The 27061-nt window shown below is 39.9% G+C and overlaps 1 protein-coding gene across 27 annotated transcripts in view; it reads right to left on the bottom strand.

The window, feature by feature from the left end:
• Positions 1-24584, bottom strand: part of PDE1C (phosphodiesterase 1C) — a 255121-nt gene extending 230537 nt beyond the window's left edge. For 23 of the 27 annotated variants that reach the window (XR_007630066.1, XR_007630065.1, XM_050325086.1 and 20 more), the window contains exon 1: positions 24274-24520. Coding sequence is in view for 24 of the 27 variants with exons in the window: in XM_050325161.1 (XP_050181118.1) it covers positions 24274-24506 (233 nt within the window). In the remaining 3 variants the exon portion in view is untranslated. The other 4 variants (XM_050325104.1, XM_050325072.1, XM_050325235.1 and 1 more) reach the window with 4 other exon arrangements.
• Between the last annotated feature and the right edge of the window lie 2477 nt (positions 24585-27061).

The raw sequence follows: 27061 nt of genomic DNA, 5'->3' as shown, positions 1-27061 counted from the left end.
CTATCAGCTTGTAGCAGAGGTGGACTTGTGATATGATGCCATCCAACATAATTGTTTCAAGCAATTGAAACTCAGATCGTTAACTAAAGCTTCTTCTGCAACAGAAGAAACCAAGTGCTGCTTCACAGTTCCCTGTCAGACAGCCTCCTCCATGGCACCTTTCTAGCAACTGGTTTCCAATTGGGATGTAAAAGGATTTATTCCCACAAAGATGCATTTTAAAATAAAACCTCTTTTTTAACTCCTTTTAAATCTCTGCATTGAAGCCACTATAGCCAAACTATCAAGCACTTCAGATGTGAAAAATGCCAGTGGAAGTATTTGCCAGAGTTATCACTATTACTTCACATAAACTACCAACACCCATAAAAGTCGTGACCAGTCTAATCTTTCCCCAAAGCTGTCTTCCCACTTTACAGAGGAACAGTTTTGTCTTAATACCACATAAATTTAAAATTTATATCTTTAAAAGATTCACCAAGTCTCACGTCCATTTGCTCTCAATCTGTGATAAAATGAGAAAAGATCCAAGTCCTGAGGCATCCAAGGCATTTATTGCACTGCTCTTGGAAGGTCCTTGGTGAAGGAAAACTGAGCAAAACCACTGAAAACTGGCTAATAGACAGTATTGGACGTGATTTAAAAGTTACATAGGGCTCTTTAAATTGAAACATTAGCCAAGGAAATACATTTCTGTTTGTTCTGTTCCACTGAAAGCCACTAAATTAAATGACTGTGAAAAGCAATTAATTTTTTTAGTTATACTGTAAGCTATTTCATTGACAGTACCATGCAGGCTGAACTAGGCAATAATACATGCTTATGTATGCTTATGTCTCTCTCACATCTCCCAACAGACACCTTGGTTTCAAGGCACATCTCTGCTTCTGGGTGGCAAAAAATCCCTTTCTAGAGACAGTGTTATTTCAGCAGCTCCAAGGGCAAGCAGACCACTGTGAATGCCAAGACTGTGCAACACAGCAAACAGGTTTCTGGTTAAAAATAGAATATAATTTAGGTGGTTGTGCTCAGGAGGTGGTCACTGGCTCATCAGGACAAACCAGCCTTGGTCCCTCTGTGGAGCAGGAGCTCTCTGCCAGCCCTACAAGTGCACAGCAGAAGGTATATGTACTTTCAAGGAGCTATGTGACAATAGTATATGCCTTCTGACTCAATATACATGATGCCACAAACGCAACACAGAGAGCATTAAATTCATGCTCCTATAAAAGGGCTTAACAGCAGTAGCTCTCTGCAGAGGAAGGAATTTCACTATATGAATAGTTCTGAGATGACTGCTTTCTTACTTTTCAAGGTGTATCCTACAAAGAGGCAGGGGCATAACATATATGTGGCTACCTCAATGAAAGCATTTTCCTGTATCACTGAAAGGTACTGGGAATAGAGCACTCTCAAAGCCCACAAAAACACTATACCATACACACCTTGGGTGTTACACTGAAGAGCTGTTTGACTGAGCTCCTGAAACAAAGTATCTTGTATATTTTTAAAGTTATCATTACAAATCTAATTTGGCAGCTTTTGCAGTAGTAACTACTCTCACTTATTGTAATGGGATTAATCACATGCAAATGCATGACTGCCTTCAAAATACCTCTCATTTAGTTACTGCCTTCACTAATTTTCTTTGATTTTGCCATGGTTTTTTACATAATCTTCTCATATGCTGTTTTTTAAAAATATTTAACATTACCATTTCCAACTTTTCCTTTTTCAGATTTTTTGTTTGATTGATTGCTGTTGTAGATTTGGGGGTTTTTTAAATAAAGTCTCTCATTGAGGAAGCCCAACTGCATGTTTTGTAACATAAGTGACATAAAATGTCCATGGCTCATCCTGACCACTTTATCCTTATGCTTCTATGAATATCTGCCACTTTCTGCAGCTACGTCTATTTTCCACTTACTGTTTTGTTCATCTGTGCCCCAAAATTTTAGTGATTAAAGAATGCCTTAGGATGGCATGAATTACATCTGCAAAGAAGTGGAGAAGAGGGAATATAACAATGACAGTAGTTGCCCACTTTTGATCTCTGAATTCCAAGAGGGAGGAAAATTACCAGATAAGACACTTCATCTGTATGTATTGTGGCACATGGACCTCCAACCAGAATGAACTGTAAAGCAAATGGTCCTTTCATTTATAAAGCATTGTTGATATGCAAAATATCAGCTGCATTTTCAAACATTAAATAACTTGGGCATATTTTTGAATTCCTATCTCTCACCACCTATATTGTTAGGGATTTAGACTGAATAACAAATATAGGCCAAATTCTTAATCCTGTCTTCTTTAAATATTCCTTCTCTTCATTGCTGTTTTTCATTAGCAAGTTAGGGAACTGCTACTGTTTTGCTCCTCAGCAGCCATACTAAGTGATGCCTGTATTGCCAATCCTTCCTGCAGTTTACAGCTGTTAAACAAATATTAAGTTACATATACAAGAACAGCCTTATGAAAGACAATGCAAGACTAAAGAAAATTAAAAATATTACAAAAGTTATTTCTTTTTTGGTTATCAGAGATTGTTTCATGGCAATGACACACAATTTCAAAAGATTCTGTGCTTCGTTCCTTTTTGAATGCTCAAAGGTATAAATATAACTCCATACAGTAGTCACATATGTATTAGCTATGCAAATTCTACTCAATTACTTGAAAAAACAGTGTATTTCTAATGAGAATAAATATTTTGTAGTGATAATGACAAACATGGCATATGTATAGGCAATTTACTGGGTGTGATAAATTACCTACATCAAACTAACTCTTAAAATTGAAACGGAATATTTTGAATGAAATTAAAAGATATAAAACTAATCTTTGTGTATCCAGAGTTTTTTCTGTACTTCATTCTGGAGTATTATGGTTGGCTAGAAGACTATTTCACAGTTACAAATGTATTAGGATATTTGCTCCTTTCTTTTCACAAATTCCCAATGTGTTTTCGAAGTTGCCTCGTTTGTATTTAGGAGTGCAAGGTCCATAAGGTATAGTATAATTTTCTTAAGAAACACAAATTAGTCTTAGCAAAGCCATCAAGGGAGTTTTTGGCACACAAATCATGACCTGCCTTCCCTTTTTTCTTTCTCCACGTTCGTCTGAAACACTCTCAAAAAACTCAATCTTCTCTTGGTTAGCAGAAGTGTCAGCAAGTGGCAGGATTAGGGCATCTTACTGCTAAAGGGTGGAGAGAACTATGGGGACTGAGGAATGATGTGCAGCTCCCAAGTCTAAAATCTTCACTGCTCCTTCCAGTGTAACACTCATTTCACCAACATGGAAACATCCTCTTCTTCCCAATTCAAAAAGATGTTTGTAACAGCACCTATGCACTACAGGCAAAACTTCCCAACATGCTTAAAGGTCAAATTTCCTTTGCATCTTATCTTAGGGACCTAAAGATTCGGGTATGCTCCAAGAAGGCTTATACAAAGTATCTGAATAGATTAGTGCTTGATAAACACTGAAATAATCAAAGCTAAAAACTTCTCAAAAGGACACAAAACTTGATTGCGACAAACGAGATATCAAGTGCAAGACACTGAATAAAATACAAACACACATACAGCTGCGAACACATGCTAGAGGTTTCATTTATGTATCAGTGCAGAGACAGAGAAAAATAATTATGTTCATAAAGTGTTACTGTAAATGATAGCTAATAAAACAGAAAGCTCCTATTATTGTTGCTGCTTCAGGGGGCAACTGGGCCAACAAGATCAGAGAGTAAATGTCAAATCGTCACACTGAATTTAACTTCAAAAATGCCACTTTCCTTAAATGACACTATTAATTCTAATTAACAGGAAGCATTAGAGCAGAAGATAGGAGCACTGCCCACACCTCCCCGGAGCCCCATTCCAGCCCCAGAGTAGCTAGCAGGCCAGCAGTCCCACCTGCGGGAGGGTAGAGGTGGCCACAAGGAGGCAGAGCAGATAGAACCAAAGACATGTGGTCTCCACATTGCTGTGGCCCCGCCGCTTACTGGACTTTTGGTAGCTGGATCTACGCTGGATCTAAGATGGTAGTTATAATTCTCTGTTTTTCTCTCTTTCTTTACTACTTCTTCTTCTCCTAATCTCCTTTCTTGACATTTGTGTAACTTAAAGCTGAATGGGTTGGATTTTGCCAAGTTGTACAGGCTAGCATGTGCTTTGTGAACTGCTTTATTTTGGTTGAATGTTGCCCTTAAAACTTTTGTTTTCATGCTTTCTTATTTCTTTTGAACTTCAGGCATTCTAGAAAATCTGAATTTTGCATCAATTTCAAAGCACCACAAAGCAAAACTCAGATCTTCTGTAATAACTGAAGGGAAAGCTTTTACACACAAAATGGAGACAGTGTTCTCATAAAGAAACTTACCTGCAAGATTTAGAAAGAACTGCTGTGAGCTAGATTAAGTGTTTCAGTGCCACATTCTTCCTCTCCAAAAACACCTAAGCTACAGCAGATCTCCTCATCACTTCATTTCAATCTATAAATTTATTTGATACATTGAATAGGACAAACAGTGTTGCCAGATGCTTCTGAATAGCAGATAGTTGGAGCTTGACTGAAGTTAAGCTCTTAGTCATAGAAATGTGATAAATGCAGAAAGAAAATAACTTCTTGTTAATATTTGCATTGATCATTTTCCCATATTTAAAGACAGTGGATGTAGATTACCTTTAGTAAGTTAATTACAATAGCAAAGTAACACAGTGGCATTCTAGGTTAACAGTCTCTTATTTGCACTGCAGGGATGAGACAATGCACAGGAAAAGAAAAAATGCCTTAACACAGCTTCCTTTCTGTTACGTTTTAGTGGAGAAATTTAGCCAAAGTCAAACAAGAGCTCAAATATAGTATCTTGTGTATACAAAACTTCATGTACTCTGAAATTTGTTTACATAGACCACCACAAATAAAGATCTTGAAGCCTTCATCTGAGATTGATTGAACTTTCTAGAGCGAACTAAATACATGAACCATCCCACTAAATGGCTCACACTGTGGCTCTCCTATAGACCGTTTATATCACACCACCAGTGCAAAAAGTCCATAACAACAGAATATCCAAAATCCTCAGTAGGCCAGTGTACCTGAATGCTCCTCAGGGTCTCTATCAAAAGGGTGGTATCTAGAGGAAAAGGATCTACCTTGTTTCTTCATACAGAAGAAAGCTGTTAGTATTGTTATACATTTGCCCTTCTGCTACAGCACATCCCTTTTTTCTGCAAGGATTTGTGAAGTCCTTAGGAAGATGCAGAGTTCTGACATCTCCTATCTCAACACAAGTGCTGTAAGCAACCAAGGTCAAAATTAGAGCAGTTGAGAAGAGCTCTGTGAATGGATGCTAGCCATCTCCAGAGACACGAGGGTATGTAACTCCAAGCCATCAGCAAGGAGCTCATATGGCACCAGTCTTCTTCCATACCCTCATACTCTCACATCTGATGTTAGGTTCAGGTCTTTCATTAAATTATAATTTAAATATTCATTAAGTCTCACTGTCAGTAATCAGTTTTCAAAACATTGTGAAGATCATCCTTTCTTAGCAGTTAGTATAAAAGTGAATCAATGCAAAATATTTTCTCTTCATATTATCATTTAGATTGGAAAAGACCCTTAAGATCATTAAGACCAACTGCAAACCAAACACTGCCAAGTCCACCAAAAGAAGCAAACATCCTTCTCCAGGTGCTTTCTACCATGTTTTCCTTCTAATAATACAGATATTTCATCATGGACCTACCCAAACTCCCAGTGTGTTGTTTCCATCTATGATGGCACCAGCACTGTCTGGAGCAGAGTTGGACAACAGTTTGGAGATGTTGCATCAAAAATGTTAAGATTTACTTTGCACCCAATGGAGGCTGCTTTCTCTCAATCTGATATTACTCCGTTCCTTAAGGGTATTAGCCTTCTCTCCCAGCTGAAACTACAATAGCAGTTGCAGCAACTCAGCATTTCCCAAGAGTTTCATAAAAATAAGCAGGACCCAAAACACAGAAGTCTCATCTGATGGAAAAAATACATTTAGGCTCATCACTGACACAGTAGTGTTGCTGTGGGATCTCTTGGATGGATTAATTTTCTTCAGTATAAAGCTAAACAAATACATGAATCATTCAGTCTGCTTACCACACAGTGCTGGTAGCCTCTTTACAAAGTTTTTACAGTTCTGTGACTCAATCCTATGAGCACTTGCCCAGATATAAAAATAAATGTTATGTAATGCATAGATCACAGAATCAATATATTGTGTGTGTCAAATAGAGGGAAACAGCACAGGAACTCCTACGATAAGAAGCAAAAAAAGCTTGCAATTCTAAACCTGAATAATTTGATCCAAAATTTGGTCTAGTTGTCTCATCAGTATGAGTAGCAATAAAGACAGCAGAACAAACCCAGCAATCCTGTTGGTTTGTTCTGGAACACAAAAAAAAAGTTTCTCCTCCAGGCTGACACAAACTGATGAAAAAACACTACTACTAATGATGCTGAGAGTGGAAGAGATTAAGATAGCGGGTTCAAAAGTAAGCATATTGCAACAACCTGTGGAGGGACTGCCACATTCTCATTAGAGGAAGAATTTGAAAAGTAGCATTTGCCTGGCAGTTTCACCTTTAAAATGCTATATGAACATCAACAGATAGTTAACTACATAAAGATATTTTAATGAAACATAGATTTCCATCTCCCTTTTTTTTTTTTTGCAAGCTTAATGTTTACATGATGTTAATTATTGCAAAGCAAGCTCTCTATAAAGTAGAGGAGTAAAGAGATACCTCCTCCCACACCAATAAAAGCTTTTATCCATCATTATTAGATGAAATTGTGACCAAGTTATGCTAATCTCCTCAGGAAAAACTGTCCTGATTTCACAACAGCAAGGAATTGGAATCTCTTGTCTTCTTAAAGGAATTTGTTTTGATTATTACCAGCAATTTGTCCATATATTTTAACTTGGATTTCATCTAAACATTAAAATGGGATGTAAATTTGCTTTATTTCTAAGTTCTATTAGGACTTATATATATATATATGTAAAGGGGTACATATAATATATGTACCCTAATGAGATATGCAATTGTAGCAAAGTAGTCTGCTCAGAGAATCCCCAAATTTCAACTTTTATATAGCAAGTCCCTTGGAAAAACACCTGTTGCTTTGAGAAGCCACACTTTTCCCTTAGATAGCAGACAAAAACAGTAAATGGTACTCTTCAAATAGTTACAGCAATCCATCCTAAAATTCCTAATCTCCTCACATTTCTCCTTGCTTCTTGTCAGTCTTTGAGAGGCATCAAGAACTATTACATAGATATCTGCAAACTGAGAAATGAAAAAAAGTTACAGAATTTGAAACCCTAGCTAAGTAAACAAATATTTCAAACAAAGCCAAGGTTCCCAAGGGTGACATTCTGGGCTCATAGGAAGGAAATGCAGGTAGCAAGTTGGAAATCTGCAATCCTAAAGCCCAAGATTTCCTGAGGTAAGGTTCCAAAACAAAAGTACTGCAAACATCTTGGTGAACTCGTGCCAAAACCCAGCAAAAGTATCTAGAGGGGATGCATATCAAAGGCAATTCTCTTGGGTAGAAAAAAATACAGAAAACAGGATGTAAAACCAATCCTAGCAAAAATTGCAGGGCATCTATATATTTTAAAGGCATATATTGGCAAAAGGCAATTGTCAACAGCTGTCTTTTACCCGTACTTACTGGAGCTCAAAAGAAATAGAGGAAAGAAGAAGAAGAGAGACAATGAAGAAAAGAAGAGGAATTAAATCAGGCTCACCAATTGTAAAGCTATAGCCATCAATACTGAACGTAGCACTCCGGCATTTTTTAAATCCTTCCTTTCTGCTACTTGGCTCTGTCATGATCCTGCTACCTTGTACTGTCAGCAGCCGCCTTTCTCTCCTCTGTGGAAGCAGAGCACTTGAGCTTACTCTTAGCTGTCCTTGAGTATGTGCCTGTGACAGCACGCACAGCCAACCTCACATATCTCATGGGGAGCCAAAGCCAAGAGGCATGCACCTAACATTTTCTCCTCCCCCAAACACTCTCACTGGCGTTACCTACATGCCTGCTCAGAGTTTAACAACTGGCTAGAGGCTTTGCTATTGAAACCAGCAGTCACTGTGAGACTACCAAGTCAATAAGCCAGCTGTAGCTATCAAATCTGTGTGTAGGAGGCAGCACACACAAAAAACCATGAAGCATTAGATTTTGCTGTGATCTACCCACTGACTCTCCTTGTATTCCCTGCTACACTGCAACCTGTTTCTGTGGCTCCTCTTCCTCATGGGGATTTCTGACTTGCAGCAAATTGTGCTCCAATTTCAGTTCTTCAAATACAAGCAGCGTGTTTTAATCATTCGAGATAGAGTGAGTCAATCAAAAATACAGTACACCATCAATCATATACTACTTATACAAACAGCAAGTATCTAGAAACCCAAATGGCTGCAGAACACAAAAGATTATCAGTAAGGAAGAATGTCGGAACACAGCATAAGTAATTTAGCAGTAATGATGATAAACTGAGCAAAATGTACATGCACACAGAGAGAAAACAGTCTTCTGAACTCTTTCTCCTTCTTGTGGTTCCTTCTACTCCATGGTTTGTAAATTCATCTCTGCAGTTTCTTTACCTAGTTATGTTTAGAAATGTTGACTCAGAGTGCTTGCAAGCAATCCACTGAAAAAGGCAGGCAAATCACCCCTACCTATGCTAAGAACAGACAAAATTTAGAGTCAAGGCTGGCAAAGTTTTCACAGAAGCAGCAAGCCAAAGTTTTATAAGTAGGCATCCAAGAAAACACTGTCAACATCATAATGATTCCAGTACACATATATTTGTGCAACTCTTTTTTTTCCTTTAATGTAAAATTAAAAACATGCTACTGAAGTGCTCCAATTTTGTCATGTTCTCAAGCATAAAAATAAATTCCATGTAAATTCATAAGTTTTTGCATTGTTCTGGATGGGAATTATGTGGAAACACTAATCTTCAAGAAGACTACCATCAAGATAATAGCTGGGACACAGTTTACTAAAAGCTTGCCCCAAGCACACCAAAAGATTTACAAAATAATGGCAAACCTGGTCATGTTTAAGGTACAAACGTCAGCCCTACCTTGGTTTCTCAACAAAAGTTTAAGTCAGATAGAAAGGCTGCAATTTTAAATTCCTTTTCTTCAAAGGATGGAAGAGAATCACTACTGAATTCTAGCATTTAATTTAAATTCCTCTCAGCTCTACCCTAGTGAAAAGCCTCAGTCAAATAGGTCTTTTTTGTTAACTTCTTTTAATGATTTGGACGTTCAATAACATAACACAAGTTCATTAGGAAAACAGCTGTTCGCAGTGAGGGTTTTTAACAGGAAGGAGAACCTGGTCTACCAGGTTTCTTGAACTTTCAAAAGTGAAACAATAACTACTTACATACATTTCCATCACTCGCACATACAAGTTTTTTTGATCTCAAAAGTGTAGGAAGTAACTCAGGAATTTAAAAGAGTTGGAGCTATAGAGGTAGTCAGTGTAATGAAGAATTCTCAATCAGTTTACTGAACTCCATCATGTAGCTGCTGTAAAGTGTTTCTAAGGAATCATTTTTTCTGTCACTGGTTATATAGATCACATAAGCACTAACGCTCTTCTAAGACAGCAAAGGCATATTCATACTATATCTAGAAAGCACAAAGTTAAACATTATCTCAGTGAAAGATATGGAACCCTGGCAGTTCCAGTATTTTGGAACTATCAGGGTTTGAATTTTTTTCTGACACCATTTTTTTCCTTAAGTCATAAAATATTTATTCATACAGAAAAATTGTGGAAGATACCAATGACAATTATGAAGTTTCAGTCAAGTTTCTAAGTTCGAGGAGAAATGTTCTTCCAAAAAAAGACAGGCTAGAGACAGCCCTGCTTTCTCCCCTGGCTTGGACCGTGTACTCACATAGGAAGCATTAGCATTTCACTTCTCAGGAGAATACCTAGATCACCAAGCTACTGCCATACTGTTCATTTCTTATCTCCTTCACCAGTGTTTTGACCACTTTTGCCAGAGAGAAAATTATCTGGCCATTCAGTGGCTGGGCACACTGGATTTACCTTGTCCAAGGCCCAACTAATACTAATTCAAACAATTGTAGTAGTTTAATAAGCTCATTTAGGCCAAAGTGAACAATGGCCCCAGGAAGAATAAAGACAGTCACTCAGCAGGGTAAAATGATCAAATAAATTTAGAAGCCACATGCTTGGAGAAGGCCCTTAACTGGCTGGTTGTAGCAGGATGCTCTCTCCCCGCAAAACTGCAGTAACCACACTGGGGTGAAAAGGGTAAGGTTTTGCCCTGCAGGTTTTCCAAGAAGGAAAGTTTCTTCCCAGCTCTAGTTAAAATTTAATCCAGCTGCTCAAAGAATTACCAAAGCGTATCAGAAACTTGATACCTGATCCTATCTGACTCTTTGCATTTTGCTGTTCACCACTTGGCTAGATTTCAGATCTCCATTTACATTCTGCTTTTCCAAACAATTCCAACAGGTTCACTCAGGGTATAGTACATTTATTATCTTCCCCACTATCAGGAAGTACCAATATAGATGATCAGGCAGCTCTTGTGGCTGCAGTTCACTGCCATGTAGAGCAATACATGTAGTCATTTGTAAACCACCTGGATATCTCTGAGATGAAAAGCACACTGTGAGTGGAAAATATTTATTATTATTGCTGTAAACAGACCAGGGTATACATGACAACTTTTAGTTTGGCAACCCATAAAACAACAGTTACTTTGATATTTTTCACTTACTTTTTAATGTGGTAGAAGTGTTTGCATGTTTTCAGGAAGTCTGTTTTAACCAAAGATCATATGAAATTAAACAAAATAGCCATTCAGATCTGCCATCCTCCAACATACATGCTAGCAGAAGTTGTGAAAAAACTGCCACCTGTAACAGATGAGAAAGACTTCCTATTTCTAAGCAGTACTTTTCTGCCCTGCAATATGACAAGGCATACTAGTTATGTAAATCTGTCTCAGCAAGACTTGAAGATTTTTAATTGCAATTTACACCCAAATATTTTCCAAGCTTAAACTCAAAACATCAAGTATAAGGAGAAATACTTCTGTGTACTAACTTAAAGGTATGACTTGTTATTTCAATCCTGTATCCCCTGGCTCATGTAGTGTGAGAAATGGAAAATAAAAGCACTAAAAATCCTTTCTCCCTACAAAACAAGGATAAAACTGCCACTCACTTCAGCAGGGCTGGAGCTCTATCCTCCTGGTTTTTCATATTTGTGCTTCTGTTTATTTAGTTCCCAACACAAGAAAATTTCACAGGAGCAGTGCTCAGGCCTTTGTAGTACCAGTCATTAAAGTTATCAGAATTAGGATTTCTGAATTTTTTTCTATTCAGAAATGTCTCAGGTTTTCTAATTCAACAGACAACTTGACTCTGAATATTAAGAAAAAACAAAGGCAGCCATACTGGATCAGACCAAAGGTCCATTGAACCCAATGTCTTATATCCAGCTCTGTATCATATTTCCATCAGTACTCAAAAATAAATGCTAAAAAATTATAAAGATGCTAAAAATGATGAAGAACAAGGCAGACTGTGGTGATACTAGATTTCCAACCACCACCAGCTTGGATATCTCATGGACCAGCTGTGTATTCTGTATGTTCATAAACAGCCCAGAGTTTCCTGTTCAATCAGCTTAAACCTTCAGCACCCTGAGCATTCTCTGTCAGAGAACTTAAAGTAAACATTGCATGAACACTGCCTGCTATTGTTTGCTTTGAATCTTTCTCCTTCTCACTACCTGGTTGTTCTTTAGCCTCATACTCAAATACTGATTCTGAAGCCTTCGGGCTATGAACCTAAATGTCAGGAGCAGTTACATGGGTGGCAGAGGGATTCCCAGCAAGCAGGATTTCCAGTGGTAAAGAATCCCTGAGAAAACAATCTAATATCCCAAGAAAGATTTGAGCACTTTTCAGGGCAGGGCATGATGCACCAAAAATTGATGAATCTTTACAGAAAATGTCCAGCTTCAGAGAAGAAATTCAGCTGAAATCCCCTGAGGTGCTTGGTATATTTCTCACAAGTCTGCCTATGAGGATGTTGGGAGAGATAGTGTTGAAAGACTTGCTAAAGTCAAGACAGACAATACTCACTGTTCTCCACTGCCAGAGGTTTACAACTGGTCTGCACAGACCTGCATGGCCAGCCACTTAAGCACAGACCAATGCACAAACTTCCTTGCTGCTTATTTTGCTGATGGGGAAACCATTGATCTTTTGCTGGTGTACAGAGTTCCTAAAGATAAGATTGTTGAAACTGAATATTCATGAGACAACTTTATCAGGAAATAAGGACATAAACCTAGGAGGAATTCACTGTCCTGCCTAATATATGTGTTAGTAAAGCCTGTCCTTTGTCAGCCAACATATGCTTGAAAAAGGTAATTATCCCATATGAAGCATAGCAGAAACATTATGAGGAAGCAGCTTTCAAGAGGACCATCTGTCAAGATCTCACCTCCCACCAAAGATGATAGGTAGTGAATTGTCTGATTTGGAGAACCAGCAAGCAGGAATAATAGCCACTGATGTGCAGTAGCAAAGGATAAGCCAGTGATTTGGTATATTTTATATAATGTGTGGTCATCTTGCAGAGTTTCCCAGTGTCCTTCCTTCTGTCCTCTGCAGTCAGCTTAATCCCACAACACAGTTACTATTATAGAAATATTATTTAGTCCTCAGTGCACAAAACAGCAAGCATATATGTGTATATTATGGACAACAAAATGCTTATCTATGATAATTATCTGGAATGAAGCAGTTTGGGGTTACTTCTGAATCTGTCACTAGTTTTAGTGCCTGCAGACCTGTACCCACTAGTGCTTGACCATCTCACTAGTTTTCTGGGAAGACTTGGTTGCAGTTTTAGTTAGATATCAAATAATTAATTCAGGGAGCCCAAATTCCAGGATTTTCCAGCAGTTCTAGTTTGGAGGAAAAATCTTTAGTGCAAAAGAATTTCATGACAAAATTCACTGAGACTTTTTCTATTCATCAGAATGGGCATCTCTTTGCATGACTATTATGCAAACTTACAAATCTGTTACCATGGATTTTTTTTCTTATTTCCTATTCCATTGCTGGCTAACGTTTAATTTGCAAGTCAGTGATATTATATCATGAGAAAGGCAGCAGGTTACAGTTTGTAGCAAGTGGGAGCATGGATGACTTAGTTCTGAAATGCTCTTGACAGATATTTAAGTTACCTTAAGACATTTTCTACGTGACATAGAATAGTTTCTATTTCTAACATAGATGTAGCAAGTTCTGATGTAGCAAGTTAATTGTTTTGGTTTTTAACATATTTCTAGCTGACAGCTAACCTAACAAAACATTTTAAGTACAGATCAAATCAAGACTTTACCTAAAGAAAAACATACCAGCTTCACTGTATTTGCGTTTTCCCCCAAGGACAACTACTTTGTCTGAATCTGCTCCTTAAATTTGCTAATGGTCTCTTCTCACAGGTGAAATCTGGGTGTAATCAGCTTTGCAGCTGTTCAAAGTCAGAGGCAATTCTTGTAAAAGTTTCCAATAAACAGGCAGAAGTGATGCAGAAAGCAAGACACAGAAAACTATCCTGCTGTTTGTCAGTTCATTACACTAAATGATGTCACAGTTTATCTCTGTGGCAAAGCTGATACCAGTGTGAGTAAAATACCTTTTCTCTCTAGTGATAGAAATCATTGCCCTATATGCAAGGCAGTAGAGAATAAGGACTCTAGGGTTTGTTCATAAAATAAATGCTATAAAAGTGAAGCCAGTTCGTAGAAGTTCTGAAGAAATATGTACTATAAAACAAAAAATGAATTTTAAATTATGGTGATATAGGAGAACAAATATTGAAAAAAAAAGTATACTTGTGCTTTTCTTAGTGTGATGAATAATTCATTCTGGTGTTTTCCAGAAGCCTACAGTCTGATATTCTCTGCACTGATTTAATTTATGCCCAGGTTTTTCAAACTATGAACTCACCTATGGCATTACAAATTGCGTATTTTGATGTGTTTCCTGAAAGCCCCGAATGACACAAAAAAAAACAGTCTTACTGGAAACAGATTGCTATCTTCACTACCAGTTTAAAAAAAAAAAAAATTCTGTTGTTTCTGCAGCATATATAGTAACTCAAGGTACCAAATGATATCAGGGTAGACTGGAAATAAACATAAGGTATGATTACAAATGATCCATCACTAGCATAAATCAACAACTAATTGACATTACAAAAACTCCAGGAGATACAAAATATTGTATTGTCTTGCAATGTGTTCACCCTAGACAAGTTTATACTGTGTTCACACTTCCCCTTCCCTTGAGCCCAGGGCTGATGTTCCCTTCCCATCAAGACATACCTCATTCTGCGTGTTCCCTTCCGACCAGACATGCCTCACTCTGCACAGGGGCCTTCACTGTTAGGAAAGGTAGCGAGTAACCAGCTGGACAAGTTTGGGGCAGTACTGGGGGTGAATGTCAGGTGTGCCAGCTGCTGAGCTTTCCATTATGAACACAGTCTATCTACCCTTCATAGGCCTAACAGGCCTGCCTCCCATCTAGTGTGGAGCATTAGGATATAAAGATGGGGTGTTCAGGGCCCTTGGTTTTCTTCCCAGTTCAGCAGGACACACAGTCCAAAAGCAGCACCAGTGGAAAAAGGAATCATGATTTCATCGAATTTATCACACCAGCATAGCAAGTACCCATACCACACTGCATGCTTATGGCCAAAATAAGGATATCCACTGCCCAGCCTCTTCTCTTCCTCACTCCTTTAAATTACCATTGAATTGGCCAGACAGGCTTTCTGAGTCCAATTATACTCTGCCTTGAACCACGTAATTGACTTTCTGAAAGCATTACTATTCCTTCTGAGAGCATTTCAAATGAAGTGACATGAATGAAAGGGCTCTGTAGTTCTCAGCAGAGCAAAAATTCAAGCCTGGGTAGCACAGACTGGAGAGTCTGCTCTGATATATAGCCATTACCAATACAACAGGGATAACAATGCTTTCCTGATGAGTAGGGATGCTGTGGATATGTTGAATACAATCCAAGAGCCCAGCAGGTAAGAGAAATTTAAAAAAAAGTTAAATTTAGAGAGAAAGTGATAGCCATTTTCCCTTTTGCTCTTAATCTCTGACAAATTAAATTTCAAATAGAGTTCCCTTACTCTGTCATTGTGTTTCTTTACTCCAATGTTCTCTGCAGAGCACAGAAAACCCTGATATTACAGGAAAAACCAAGAACATGCAAAGATAAGAAGCATCCCATCTAACATCTGCCCCCATCAAAATCTTCCTTCCAAACTAGAGGCAGAAGAATAACATCTACAGACCAAATAAACTCAATAGGCTGTTCACAAGGGAGCAGTCACAGTCTAATCAAACAAATCCTCTTAACACTCTGTGTTTAAAAAAACAAACAAACAAAAACAACAAAAACCAAAAAAACAAACAAACAAAAACCCAAAACAAAACAAAAACCAAACAAACAGTTTTTTGCCACACACCGAAATACCACTGCCCGCTCTAAGAAAGAAATTTAGACAGATTAAAGTGAAGTTACTAACTAATTTACAGATGGCATGATGGGGATGTTCAAAATTGTCTGAAGACAGATGAGGAATCACCCAACCCTGCTCAGTCCTACATAGAATATGGCCTGAACACTGATCTCTGCTGAGACATCAACCCCTCCTCAAGAACACTTCAGGGAGCCCAAATAATTTCTGTGACATGTCCTAACACATTTAAATGCTCAACCGCCCTCACCCCCACAGCACAATTTCAGCTATTCTCTCTGCTCACACACTGGCCCTACGTCTTCTCCTTGGACTCCCCCCTTGAGGATAAGTACACCAGACAGAGGCGCTGGCACAGAATCCCGGCTGGCACTGGGACACAGCCCCATCTCGTGGCCACTTACCCGCCTGCACTGGCTTCGCCCCCAAGAACTGGCCAAACCATAAACTGCCCTGTGTCTGGTAAGTGGGAACAAATCTCTCTAGAGCACCTGGAGTCTGCAACATTCTTCACGTACATAGATATTTCAAAAATGTACGTAACAAGGGAAGGGGGTGGAGGAGGACATTATACGTAGACAAAGCTGCATAGAGAAACTTTATATTTCTATTCTGTTCCGTTTTCTGCCAAGTTTATTGCTTCAAAGTACTGAGGAACCTTTTAATTACTTCGATATTTTGCACAATAGCAAGAGAGAGAATAGCTGCTAGCAAGTAGTACTATTCAGAGTACCAGATGTTCTGCAAGCATTGACTTCTTCATTAATGACTAATATACTGAGGTAGTAGCAAACTACAACATTTTTACTTTCTGCCAACAATGAAGATATTTATTACAGCAGGAAGTCCTCCCTGCTTGTGTGTACCAACAGGAAAAAAACCCAGTAGAACACCTGGTATTGGGGGAAGAATTCATGATTTAATTTTCTCAGTTTATGAATTCAATTATCAATATTTTCAAAAAGAGGGGCTAACTACAGTGAAGGACTGGGGATGGGGAAAAACTTAAGCAAAACTGTAGTTTAAATCATTCCTATGACATCTTCTCTTGAAGTCGCCTGCATCTGAGTGACAAGGTGATCAGAGATCTCTACTAGTTTCTACTTGGCCTATGAGCTGCTACAAAACAAAAACCATGCTGTGAATATTCAAGCACTGGGAAAAGGAAAGAATTGTAACCTACTTGCCTTTTACTTTAAGAGACCAAACACATCACAAGATTCAATGAAGATGTTGCAATAGCTGAAATTCGATGAAGGAGAGCCTCAAGAAAAAGTAGTGTCAGTAGAATAAAGAGTTTTATTTAATCAGAAGACATTTTTCAAGAGACTACTATTTTCTGTTCAGTGTCTGTCACTCTTGTGCATTTCAAATGGAAATCTTGTATAGGACTATATTTTTCCCAACCAAACTTTTCCTAAACCAAGAAGAGCTAAAGTAGACACAGCTTCTGCTCATACAAGTTGACATGTGAAAAATACAGGAAGATTTGGACCTTTTTTATCTGCCACAGCCTCCCTTGGTAACTAAGCACCACTACGCACCACTAAGATGAAACTAAAGCAAAGGAGGGCTGCAAAGCTTTAACTTCATCACAGTATGTTTAAACAAAGAAGTATGCCCTGACACAACTAATAATCCCCCTGTGTAACTACTGGGAGACTAGTACTGATTCCCTTCTTAGTAGTATAGAATCCAAAGGAACTGCATGAAAATCAAAATTAATTTTTCCACTGTTTAAATGGGAATTTAGGACTTGAGTTTCATCTGCTTAGAAAGCAAAACTGTTTTAAGACAGCATATCATAGCTGCAAATAGGCATTCTTAAGAATTATTAAGAAAAATCCTCTTTCAACATATATAGGGTAAACTATGTTGATATGAGATGATGATCAATTGCCTCAGATGATGTAAGAATCAGTAAGATTTTATTTATTTATTTAGGAAAATGAGATGCTTAGGGCAATACAAGTAGCAGCAACCTGCCAAATATGGCTGAATGCTGTGATTACACAAAGTGAAGTATTCACAACTCTACACTGGCCTTCTCTATTTGTGAATCATACACCATTATCATCATCATCATCATCATCATCATCATCATCATCATCATGGCTAGGCTTCGCGAACGAAGATTTGAGAAGGGCTCTACCCACGCTTGCTACAAGCACGCTGATGGCTAAAAAGGCCAATGTGAGATAGACAAGTCCGGTTGCAGAAGGCACAGCAGAAAGACTCCCCAGGTGATATCGACAAGACGCGATTCTTTCTGCATTGTCTTTTCCCCTCGAGAGTGATCCTGCGTGTGTTCTCAAAAGCAGCAGCAGCGTTATAGATGGTGTGTCTGTCTCCAGGCCTCCCGATTGCAGGCCAGGGTAGACCAATGGTGGTGATCAATATGGCCAAGGCTGAGGGATTGTTTCAGGCAGTCCTTGTATCTCCTCTTCGGGGCTCCTCTCTTGCGGTAGCCAGTGGCAAGTTCCCCATAGAGCACGATCTTAGGGAGGCGGTAGTCCTGCACCCTGGAGATGTGCCCTGCCCAGCGCAGCTGTGTTCTCAGCAGCATGGCCTCAATGCTCGTGACTGCTGCCTGTTCAAGGACAGACGTGTTGGTCACATAATCCATCCAGTGGATGTTTAGGATTGAGTGGAGGCAGCGCTGATGGAAGCGTTCTAAGAGATGCAAGTGGTGCCGGTAAATGACCCATGATTCGGATCCATATAAAAGAGTAGACAGTACAACAGCTCTGTAAATGCTGATCTTTGTACTTTTCTTCAGGTGTTTGTTTTGCCACACTCTTTTATGGAGTTTACCAAAAGCTCTGTATGCCTTTGCTAACCTGTTGTCTATTTCTGCATCAGTCTTACCGTCTGAGGAGATGATGCTACCCAGGTAACTAAACTGCTGGACTGATTTAAGCTCTGTTTCACCAATGGTGATATGGGGATGATGGGAGACTTCCTGAGGTGTAGGCTGATATAAAACTTCTGTTTTCTTCAAGCTGACTTCCAGTCCAAAAAGCTCAGCAGCCTCTGCAAAGCAGGATGTTAAACGCTGCAGAGCTACTTCTGTGTGGGCAACGAGGGCGGCATCATCAGCGTAAAGCAGCTCACGGACAAGATGATTTAAGGTCTTAGTGGGGGCCTTCAGTCGCCTTAGGTTGAATAGACTCCCATCGGTACGATATCGAATGTATCGTTTTCATCATCAAGGTCTGCCGTGGCCCTTTGGAGCATCATGATGAAGAAGACTGTGAATAAAGTTGGTGGGAGAACACAGCCTTATTTCACACCATTGGCTATTGGAAACGGCTCAGAAAGTGCATCGCCATATCTGACTTGACCGCGCTGGTCCTCATGAAGCGAGATGATCATTTTGAGGAACTTGGGGGGACATTCTAAACATTCCAAAATCTGCCACAGACCTTTTCTGCTCACAGTGTCGAAAGCCTTGGTGAGATCAACAAAGGTAACATAGAGTCCTTTGTTCTGTTCCCTGCACTTCTCTTGCAGTTGTCTGAGAACAAATACCATGTCTGTGGTACCTCTGTTGGCTCAGAAACAACATTGGCTTTCAGGTAGAAGATCTTCTGCTATGGCGGGTATTAATCTGTTCAAAAGAATTCTTGCACTGATTTTACCAGTAATGGAGAGCAGAGTAATACCTCAGTAATTTGAGCAGTCTGATTTATCTCCTTTCCTCTTGTACAAGGTGACGATGACAGCGTCACGAAGGTCTGAAGGTAGTTCACCTCGTTCCCAGCAGCGCACCACAAATTCATGAAACTTAGCATGGAGTGCTTGGCCACCGTGCTTCCAGATTTCAGGTGGGATTCCATCAACCCCAGCTGCCTTGCCAATTTTCACCTGCTGTATTGCTTTAAGAGTTTCTCCCATGGTGGGAGCAGTATCCAGTTCAGTTTGCACCATTGTACAACTCAAATTAATCACCATATTGCCAAGGAGACCTCTTGGTTCTTTCCATCACTTGTCACATTTGTAATTATAAACATGAACAACTTATACAAGAGGGATTTGCTGGGGAGGGAGGAGTAATGACCAGAAATGTGTCAAACATGCTTCTATTACAAAGCCACACAAATGTCCCATTATTACTGCACAAAAGAGCGTTATGCTGTCCATGATGATTCATAAAGAGTAGCAGATGGTTCATTTACGCAAATAGTCCCCAGGGAGACTGATCTATTTTGTTATTACATAGCAGACCTTTCCTTGTAATCCCCAAACCAAAGTTTTAAGAACAGTTTTATAGTCTTTATTTATATATATGGTGATATATACATGCAGTGAGCAAAACGAAAGTATTCTACACATCAGTAACTGATATCACCACTGATACTCTACAGTGGTGCTTGCCAAGGAGAATGCTGTAGTTTGAAATCACTGAGGCATCTGATTCCTTCTACTGCAAGTAATTGCTGAGTGCTTTTTTGATCCCTATTCAGAACCTCTTCGTTTCTTCTCCACTAAATCTGAGTATAATAATCTCTTTTGGCAAGCAAGTACTCATATTTCATTTCAGCCCTGGAATTAAGGACTTGAGAAATGGGAAAAAACCTCACTAGAGATGACCACAATTCAAACAGCTGATGTGGAAAATTAAGAGAAACATGGGGTTTCCTCACAATGGATTTTGCACAGAAAAAACACAACGTGAATATCAATGTAGGTTCACTGTTGTTTCAGAATACTATGATATCACAGCATTAGGACTTGCACAGGACAGCATATATGAGACTGAAGTAACAAAGGTGCCACTGTCATTGCTTTCAGACAAAAGTGATGCTACAACAGCCCTGTTAGAATCACAGTTATTTAGGACACAACTGGATTTGGCACATCACTGTCTGCAATCAACAGCAGAAATGTCAAAGTTAGGCTTGTTCTCCTAGATTCTGAAGAGAGTCAAGGTGCAAGACTTATGGCTTGCTAGTTACCAGTAATGACAGCAGGCCTGTAGAAAAGAATAATGAATGTTGGAAGGGACTACCAGAGGTAATTTGGTTAAGAACTTTGAACATCCCCATTCATCTTGCTCAAAGTTGGACCAACTTTGATGTTAAATTCCACTCCATATTTAGATAAAGTTGGTCATGAACTAGTACCAATGAGTTTTGAATAACTGCAGGAATGGAGGTAGCCCTTGCTCCAGTGTTTGATGTTCCTCACAGCAAGATCTAATAGGGATTTCCCATGTTGCAACTTCTATCTATTACTTCTCACCTGTAAGACCCCAAGTTCAAGCTACAAACCCATCAAAGGGGTTTTACTTTAAAAATATACAAGACTACAAAAATTCACCCTCTGAATTTGTTAAAAGGGCCTTGAGAGAATGCACACGTTTCTCAGGACATCAAATAACACAGTTTTACTGGTAAATTTTAGATAATAAGGGTACTTGACAAAAGTTTAAAGGGCAATATTCAACCAAAATAAAGCATTTCTCAAAGAAATTACTTAGCACATCCTAACCCATACAATATAGCAAAATCCAACCAAAGTGGCTTTAAGTTACCCAAATATCAAGAAAGAAGATTAGGAGAAGAAGTAAAGAAAGAGAGAAAAAAAGAGAGAATTTTAGCTACCACCCCTAGATCTAGCATAGCTCCAGCTACCAGGAATCCAGGAGATGGCAGGGCCATGATGACCATACAGTGGCCTCCTTCAGCTGGTTTTATCTGCTCTGGCACCATGTGGCCACCCCCACCAGATAGGACTTTTGGCCCATTGGCCACTTTGGGGCTCTCGGACAAAGTGAAGTGCAGTGCTCCTAGTGTCTTAGCCGTTCTGAGGCTGGGTTAGGGGTTCCAGGCAGTATGGTGTGGGGCAGTGCTCTGGTGTGCCACAGCTGCTTGGGGGCTGCCCGAGGAGGCTCCACTTCACCTTCAATTTCTTGAAGGTGAAGTGGAGGTGACCTGTCCCTTCCCCTCTACACACATACTTGAGTTGGTCCGAGCCAATAATTAATATCCAGTGTCTCATTCCAACCCTATTGCTGTGCTGCTGTAAGGGGAGCCTGGCTCTGCCTTCTCTGTAACCTCTCACTAGGTAGTTGAAATCAGCTGTCATATGCCACTTCGAGCTTTCTGCTTGTCACACTGAACAAACTCAGCTCTCAGAGACTCCTCCTGTATCCCTATCATTGCGGTGGCTGGACTCACTCCAGTTTGAAGTTAGTTTTCTGGTAGGGGTCAGCTCAAAACTGGATATATTGCTGCAAATACAATCTCACTAATGCTAGAGTGTATAAACACTTCCTTCAAGCCTGCTGGCTATGCACTTTGTAATACAGCTGAATGTGTTCTAAGCATTGGTGCTTGAAGAGCAAGAAGGGAAAACTGTGACCAAGCTTGAGGGCTTCTCAGTCCAGGCTTGAGAAAAATCCTGTGATAGAGTACTTTTAATAACTTTTACACTTAAGATATGTCACAATGTTTCACAGAACAAGATTTTACAAAAATTACAGCATTCTCCATACCAAAAGAGTAGCCTTAAAACTACTCTTAAAAGCATAGCTGTAGTTGTCTTGACATGTCCAAGTCACTGGGTAGTAGGCCCTGCTACCTTCAGGGCCTTGGCATTTGATATTCTCCACAAAGGAGAAAAAGTATTTTAAAAGATAGAACAAATACTGCTATTTAGCTATGAGTAAGGTAATCCTACTTTGTATGACAGGCACTGGATACTGTATGCTTGAACTAAAATCAAAAGTATAACATGAAATCTCCGTCCCATGGCCTTCACTTGCCCAAACAGCTCAAATCTTGCAGACGATTCACGATCAAAATGAAATGTGGCCCTCATAAAGAAAAATATGGGCAGGCCAGCACCCAAGAAAAGTTTAAGCATTCAGGAGTAATTGGGGAAAATCTGCCTGTCACTTTTGAGTGCTCAGAAAACATGGGATATCTTTGAAGTACAGATAAAATATATTTTTCACTCATTATGAGATGCAGTTTCTGGATGTCTTAGAAAATTACCATGACTAGAGAGACTAGAGAAACAGATAAAAATAGAAAACATTAAATAACCACAGAAAGAACACAGCTTGTAAAGAACGAAAAGTATCTTGCAAAATGTTGTTTATTAACAGAGGAAGGCCTTCAATGTTCTCAAATCAAAGAATGTTATTTATCTAAATGTCAAATTAAAACCTCTAAGTACTTTTGCTGCTATTAGGAAATTAGCTTTATGCCTATGCTTGCAACTCAAATCCCACAAAAGTCGAAATGCCCTACAAGACCAAACTCATTTCTCCTTTCCGCTCTGGTTTTCTCAGTCTCCTGCAAGTAATCATTCCTTGAGCTGGTAGAGATAGCAATGTGGCTAATAAATAGTATCACAGAGTCCAATGGATGAAAACATGACATTAAAACACTCTCCAACACCTCAATACTCTTCCTAAATTGTGGGACCCAGAACTGAGCACAGTACTCAAGATGCAGCCTGACCAGTGCCAAGTACAGGGGAAGAGTCACTTCCCTAGTCCTATTGGCCACACTATTCCTGATACAGGCCAGGATGCCACTGGCCCTTTTGGCCACCTGGGCACACTGCTGGCTCATGTTCAGTCTGCTGTCAATCAGTACCCCTACGTCCCTTTCTGCCTGGCCGCTGTCTAGCCATTCTGTCACCAGTTTTTAGTTCTGCATGGGGTTGCTGTGGCCAAAGTGCACAAGGACCCAGCACAAGTTGTGAAATGCTCCAACTCACAGAAAATCATAAACAGGAGATATCTCTCTCTAGAGAAATTCTGAATTTAAAAATGAGGAGCCAGATTTCGGTTTTAATTTGATTAATACCCTTAAGCTTTATTAGATCAGTTGATTTCAAATAGACATATGTGGTCTAAAGAGCAGGCAAAAGAAAAGAGAACTATGAAGCAAGCCTCTTCACGCAATTACTGTTGCCTACCCCCTAAACTAAAGAAAGCGAAAGAAAGCTGATGTTATGTAGCATAAATAGCTTGTTATAGTCTTCCTTAAGAATGTAACATTTTCATATTATGTCTATGTGTTCCTTTGCAGGGTATTACAGGCTGGTTTTTAACCAGTGCAGTATCCAGACCTACATTTTATTTTTCGTGACTGAATAAAAGATGGTGATCATTTTAAATCATCCAAAAGTATTCTGTGGTATTTTGAAATTTAAGGGCAGCAATGGGAAGTATTGCACTGGCACGCGGAATAAGAACAGAAATCTTAACTAAGTTTTGACAGAGAGAGACTAACTTCAAAGAGCCAACATCCCAGGAAAAAAAACTCCTAACACTTTCCAGTATCATTCCTCATCCCAAAGTTGGACGAATGCAGAAGAAAACTGGAAAACCTAATACTATCTCATTCTCGGCAAGTAACCCTGCCCCCTTCCCACATCGCACCTCTGGATGAAAAGGCGCTCTGCTCTGAACCATCCACCTGAGAGCCCCTCGCTGACGACGAGGGAGATAGATGATCGGTTGGAGCTTTTCCCTCCAGCCCTTCGAGAACCCCTCTCCCTTCCCCTTGGGGCTGTGCCACCCGCGGCAGCGCTGTCACCTGGGCAAAACGCCGGCGACGAAGCGGCAGGGAGCCCTTGCCAGAGGCTCCGCTTCCCTCCGCGCCCCCGCCCCGCGGAAACTCACAGGCACCGGGGCTGCGGCGGGGAGCTGGGGGCCCCTTCGGCGGGAATGCCTCCTCCTCTCCGTGGAGCTTCAGCACCGCAGCAAGCGGGGCTCGGCGGGGGCTTGCGGGCAAAGTCCCGGCGCCCACACGCACCAGGGTGCGCCGCGGCCGGCTCAGGGCTGAGGTGACAGAGCCCATAGCTTCGCGCCGCCGGAATCACCTCTCTTCTCTGTAAAGGAAGCAGCTCCTGCATGATCGGAGCATTGTTGCCCCAGCCCCACCTCCTCTCCCTGGAGAAAAGTCCTGCTGCGAGCCCCGCCTCGCCGAGACGTCAATTCTATCCTCCTCTCCCCATTCATGCCAAAAGCGTGGAAAGGCTGGAGCGTAGGCACTAGCCCCCAGAACCTTCCGCCCTGCGCGCAGTCCTCTCGCCTCCCCGGCGGAGGCAGCAGCCTAGGAAGACAGCCCTGCTACCGCCGGGAAGCGCATGTGACCCCCACGGAGGTCGGCTGCGGCGTGCGGGGGCGATGAGCATCGAAGTCGCGGCACTCAAGCACCGGCTGCGGCTCTTCATCCTCTTTGTAAGGGAGTAGGAGTAAATTTAGGGCTTTTTTTTTTTTTATCTTCATGTCCAGTTTTGTGGATATAAAAATTATCTCAAGGGCACAATAGAAGGCTTGCGTTGTCACAGAAAAAGGGAAAGGCAATTATGGTAGTATACAGTGGGCAATCATGCTCTAGCTGACCCTGCGTTTACCGGGAAGGGTTCAAGTATGTGATGTCTAAAGGGAGCTGCCAACCACAACTATTCTGTAATAATAACTATTACAGGGTCGCTGACTATTCTATATTTATAGCTTATAACAGTTTAGTTTACCATATTGTCACCAATTTTAAGAATAATACATATGTAAATAGAAATGTAAATATAAACATCACTAGCACAGGTCTGATGCAATCTGGATGCAGTTCTCAGATGTTGGAGATTTCTGAAGCTGATTTTAATATTGTAGCTGTAAAATGGGTCTTACAAAGTTTCACCTTAGCACTGCAAGTTTTAATTCACTTCAGTGCCCTCATGATATAGAAGAGGATGGATATTTCCTTATCTGTGTAAAATGACAGCACAATGTAAATACTATTTCTTGATCATATTCTCTTGTTTCCTTCTATAACCCTTCATCAATACTAACTCACAAAAATAACAACCTCCTGCAGGTCTATCAAGAACTCAAATAAGTCTGTTATCCCTCTTCTCTTTTGTGCTTGAGTAGAATCCACCTGAGAAATTTCCTGAGAAATTCTGTTCCTCAGAGCTGACTGCCACCAGATGCAGTGAAGCCCCAAAGCAACTCAGTACTGATGTAATAAACTGAATTGACACTATGGCAGTCCTCCTTTTCTGAATGGAAAGAGCGTAACTACCACATCAGAAAATAATAAAGCAGTGGCTTTTTTTATTAAGTTCATTAGTTCTTTTTTGTCTCCATGTCTCTACCTATATTTTCTTCTTGATCCTTCTTGCAAGGAGGCACAGTTTAGACACAGAATAGTCTGTCATATAGACAACACATCTTGGTCTCTGGGGATGTTGCTTGATCAGGAAGGACTTTTCAAAAGTATGAGAAAACAGGACTGAAAATAGAAAGTAGCCTTTTTTATAGAACAATGCCACACTCCCTCCCACTTTCCTGAGTTTTGGTGTGTGATAGGGAAAAGCCTATTTTATTGAAATATTAATTCTTAAAAGGATTATACTTTAATTGAAGAAGTAAAATCATAAATGTAGCTGCATAGTAGAATTACCAAAGATGGCACGAAATTTTAAGAAATGAGAGTAAACTTTTTTCCTCATAGCATCACCAGGAAGCTCTATGTAGAGGATGTATATGCAGTTGCTTCAAATAGCTTAGATCTCTACTACACACCCTGAACACATGGGTAGAAGAAAAACATACTATTTGATCCTGAATTGGTCCATATCTAATATTAAGATGGCACACTGTAGTTCCAAAGGAGGGTTCTTTCACCTTATATGCACAAGGCCAAGCAACACACACACACACACACACAAAGTCGAGCTGTTTGATTTATTTACAGTTCTCCACAGAAAGGGGTGCTGGGTGGCAAATCCACAAACCTAAAAAACAAGTATCAAAACTTTTCATTATTTATATATTTTAGAAAAAAAAAATTAATGTTCATTGTCTACAATTTATCTTGCTACCTTATTAAGAACTGGGTAACTGTCACCTTCTGGAACAGGTCATAACAAGACTAAAGGAAAATTAGGCTTATAGTATCACCAACTTTCTCATAGTTTTTTAACTGCTTATCAGATTTATCTGAATCCTAAAAGGGTAAATGGTTCAAGGACTCAAAGCTAATGTAAGTTTTGTAGGAACAGTGACAAAAAAAAGCAACAAAAATTCCATTACAGCATTTCTAGCTTTAGCCCTTATATTCAAGTCCCAAACTGGCAGGAAAGGAGGCAGGAATATGAGTTCATGGAACAGTTAACATTAGGAACACTTGCCTCTCTCTTTAGCCAGAGTTGTGCCCTATTTGTGACCATGAACATTTGCCAGCAAACAAAATACTCAAGCTGCAAAGAGATGCCCTTTCCCTCAGTCAGTGACAAAATTTCTGCAACCATCCATGGTGGATTCAAACAGAGGATGACAAGCAGGTACATGACACCAATACCTGTCACTGGTACAAAGGTGGGAAAAGTCTCTAATTCTAGTGTCTGAACGGTTTTTAATAAAATTTAGCTGTGGAATTGTCAGGCATGCCCCCTGTTAGAAG

This window comes from Myiozetetes cayanensis, unplaced genomic scaffold (genome assembly GCF_022539395.1).
Source record: "Myiozetetes cayanensis isolate MyiCay16 unplaced genomic scaffold, myiCay2020 scf1, whole genome shotgun sequence".
NCBI classification, from domain to species: domain Eukaryota; kingdom Metazoa; phylum Chordata; class Aves; order Passeriformes; family Tyrannidae; genus Myiozetetes; species Myiozetetes cayanensis.
Note: the sequence above shows the minus strand (reverse complement) of the source record. Positions and strands in the feature narration are given on the sequence as shown.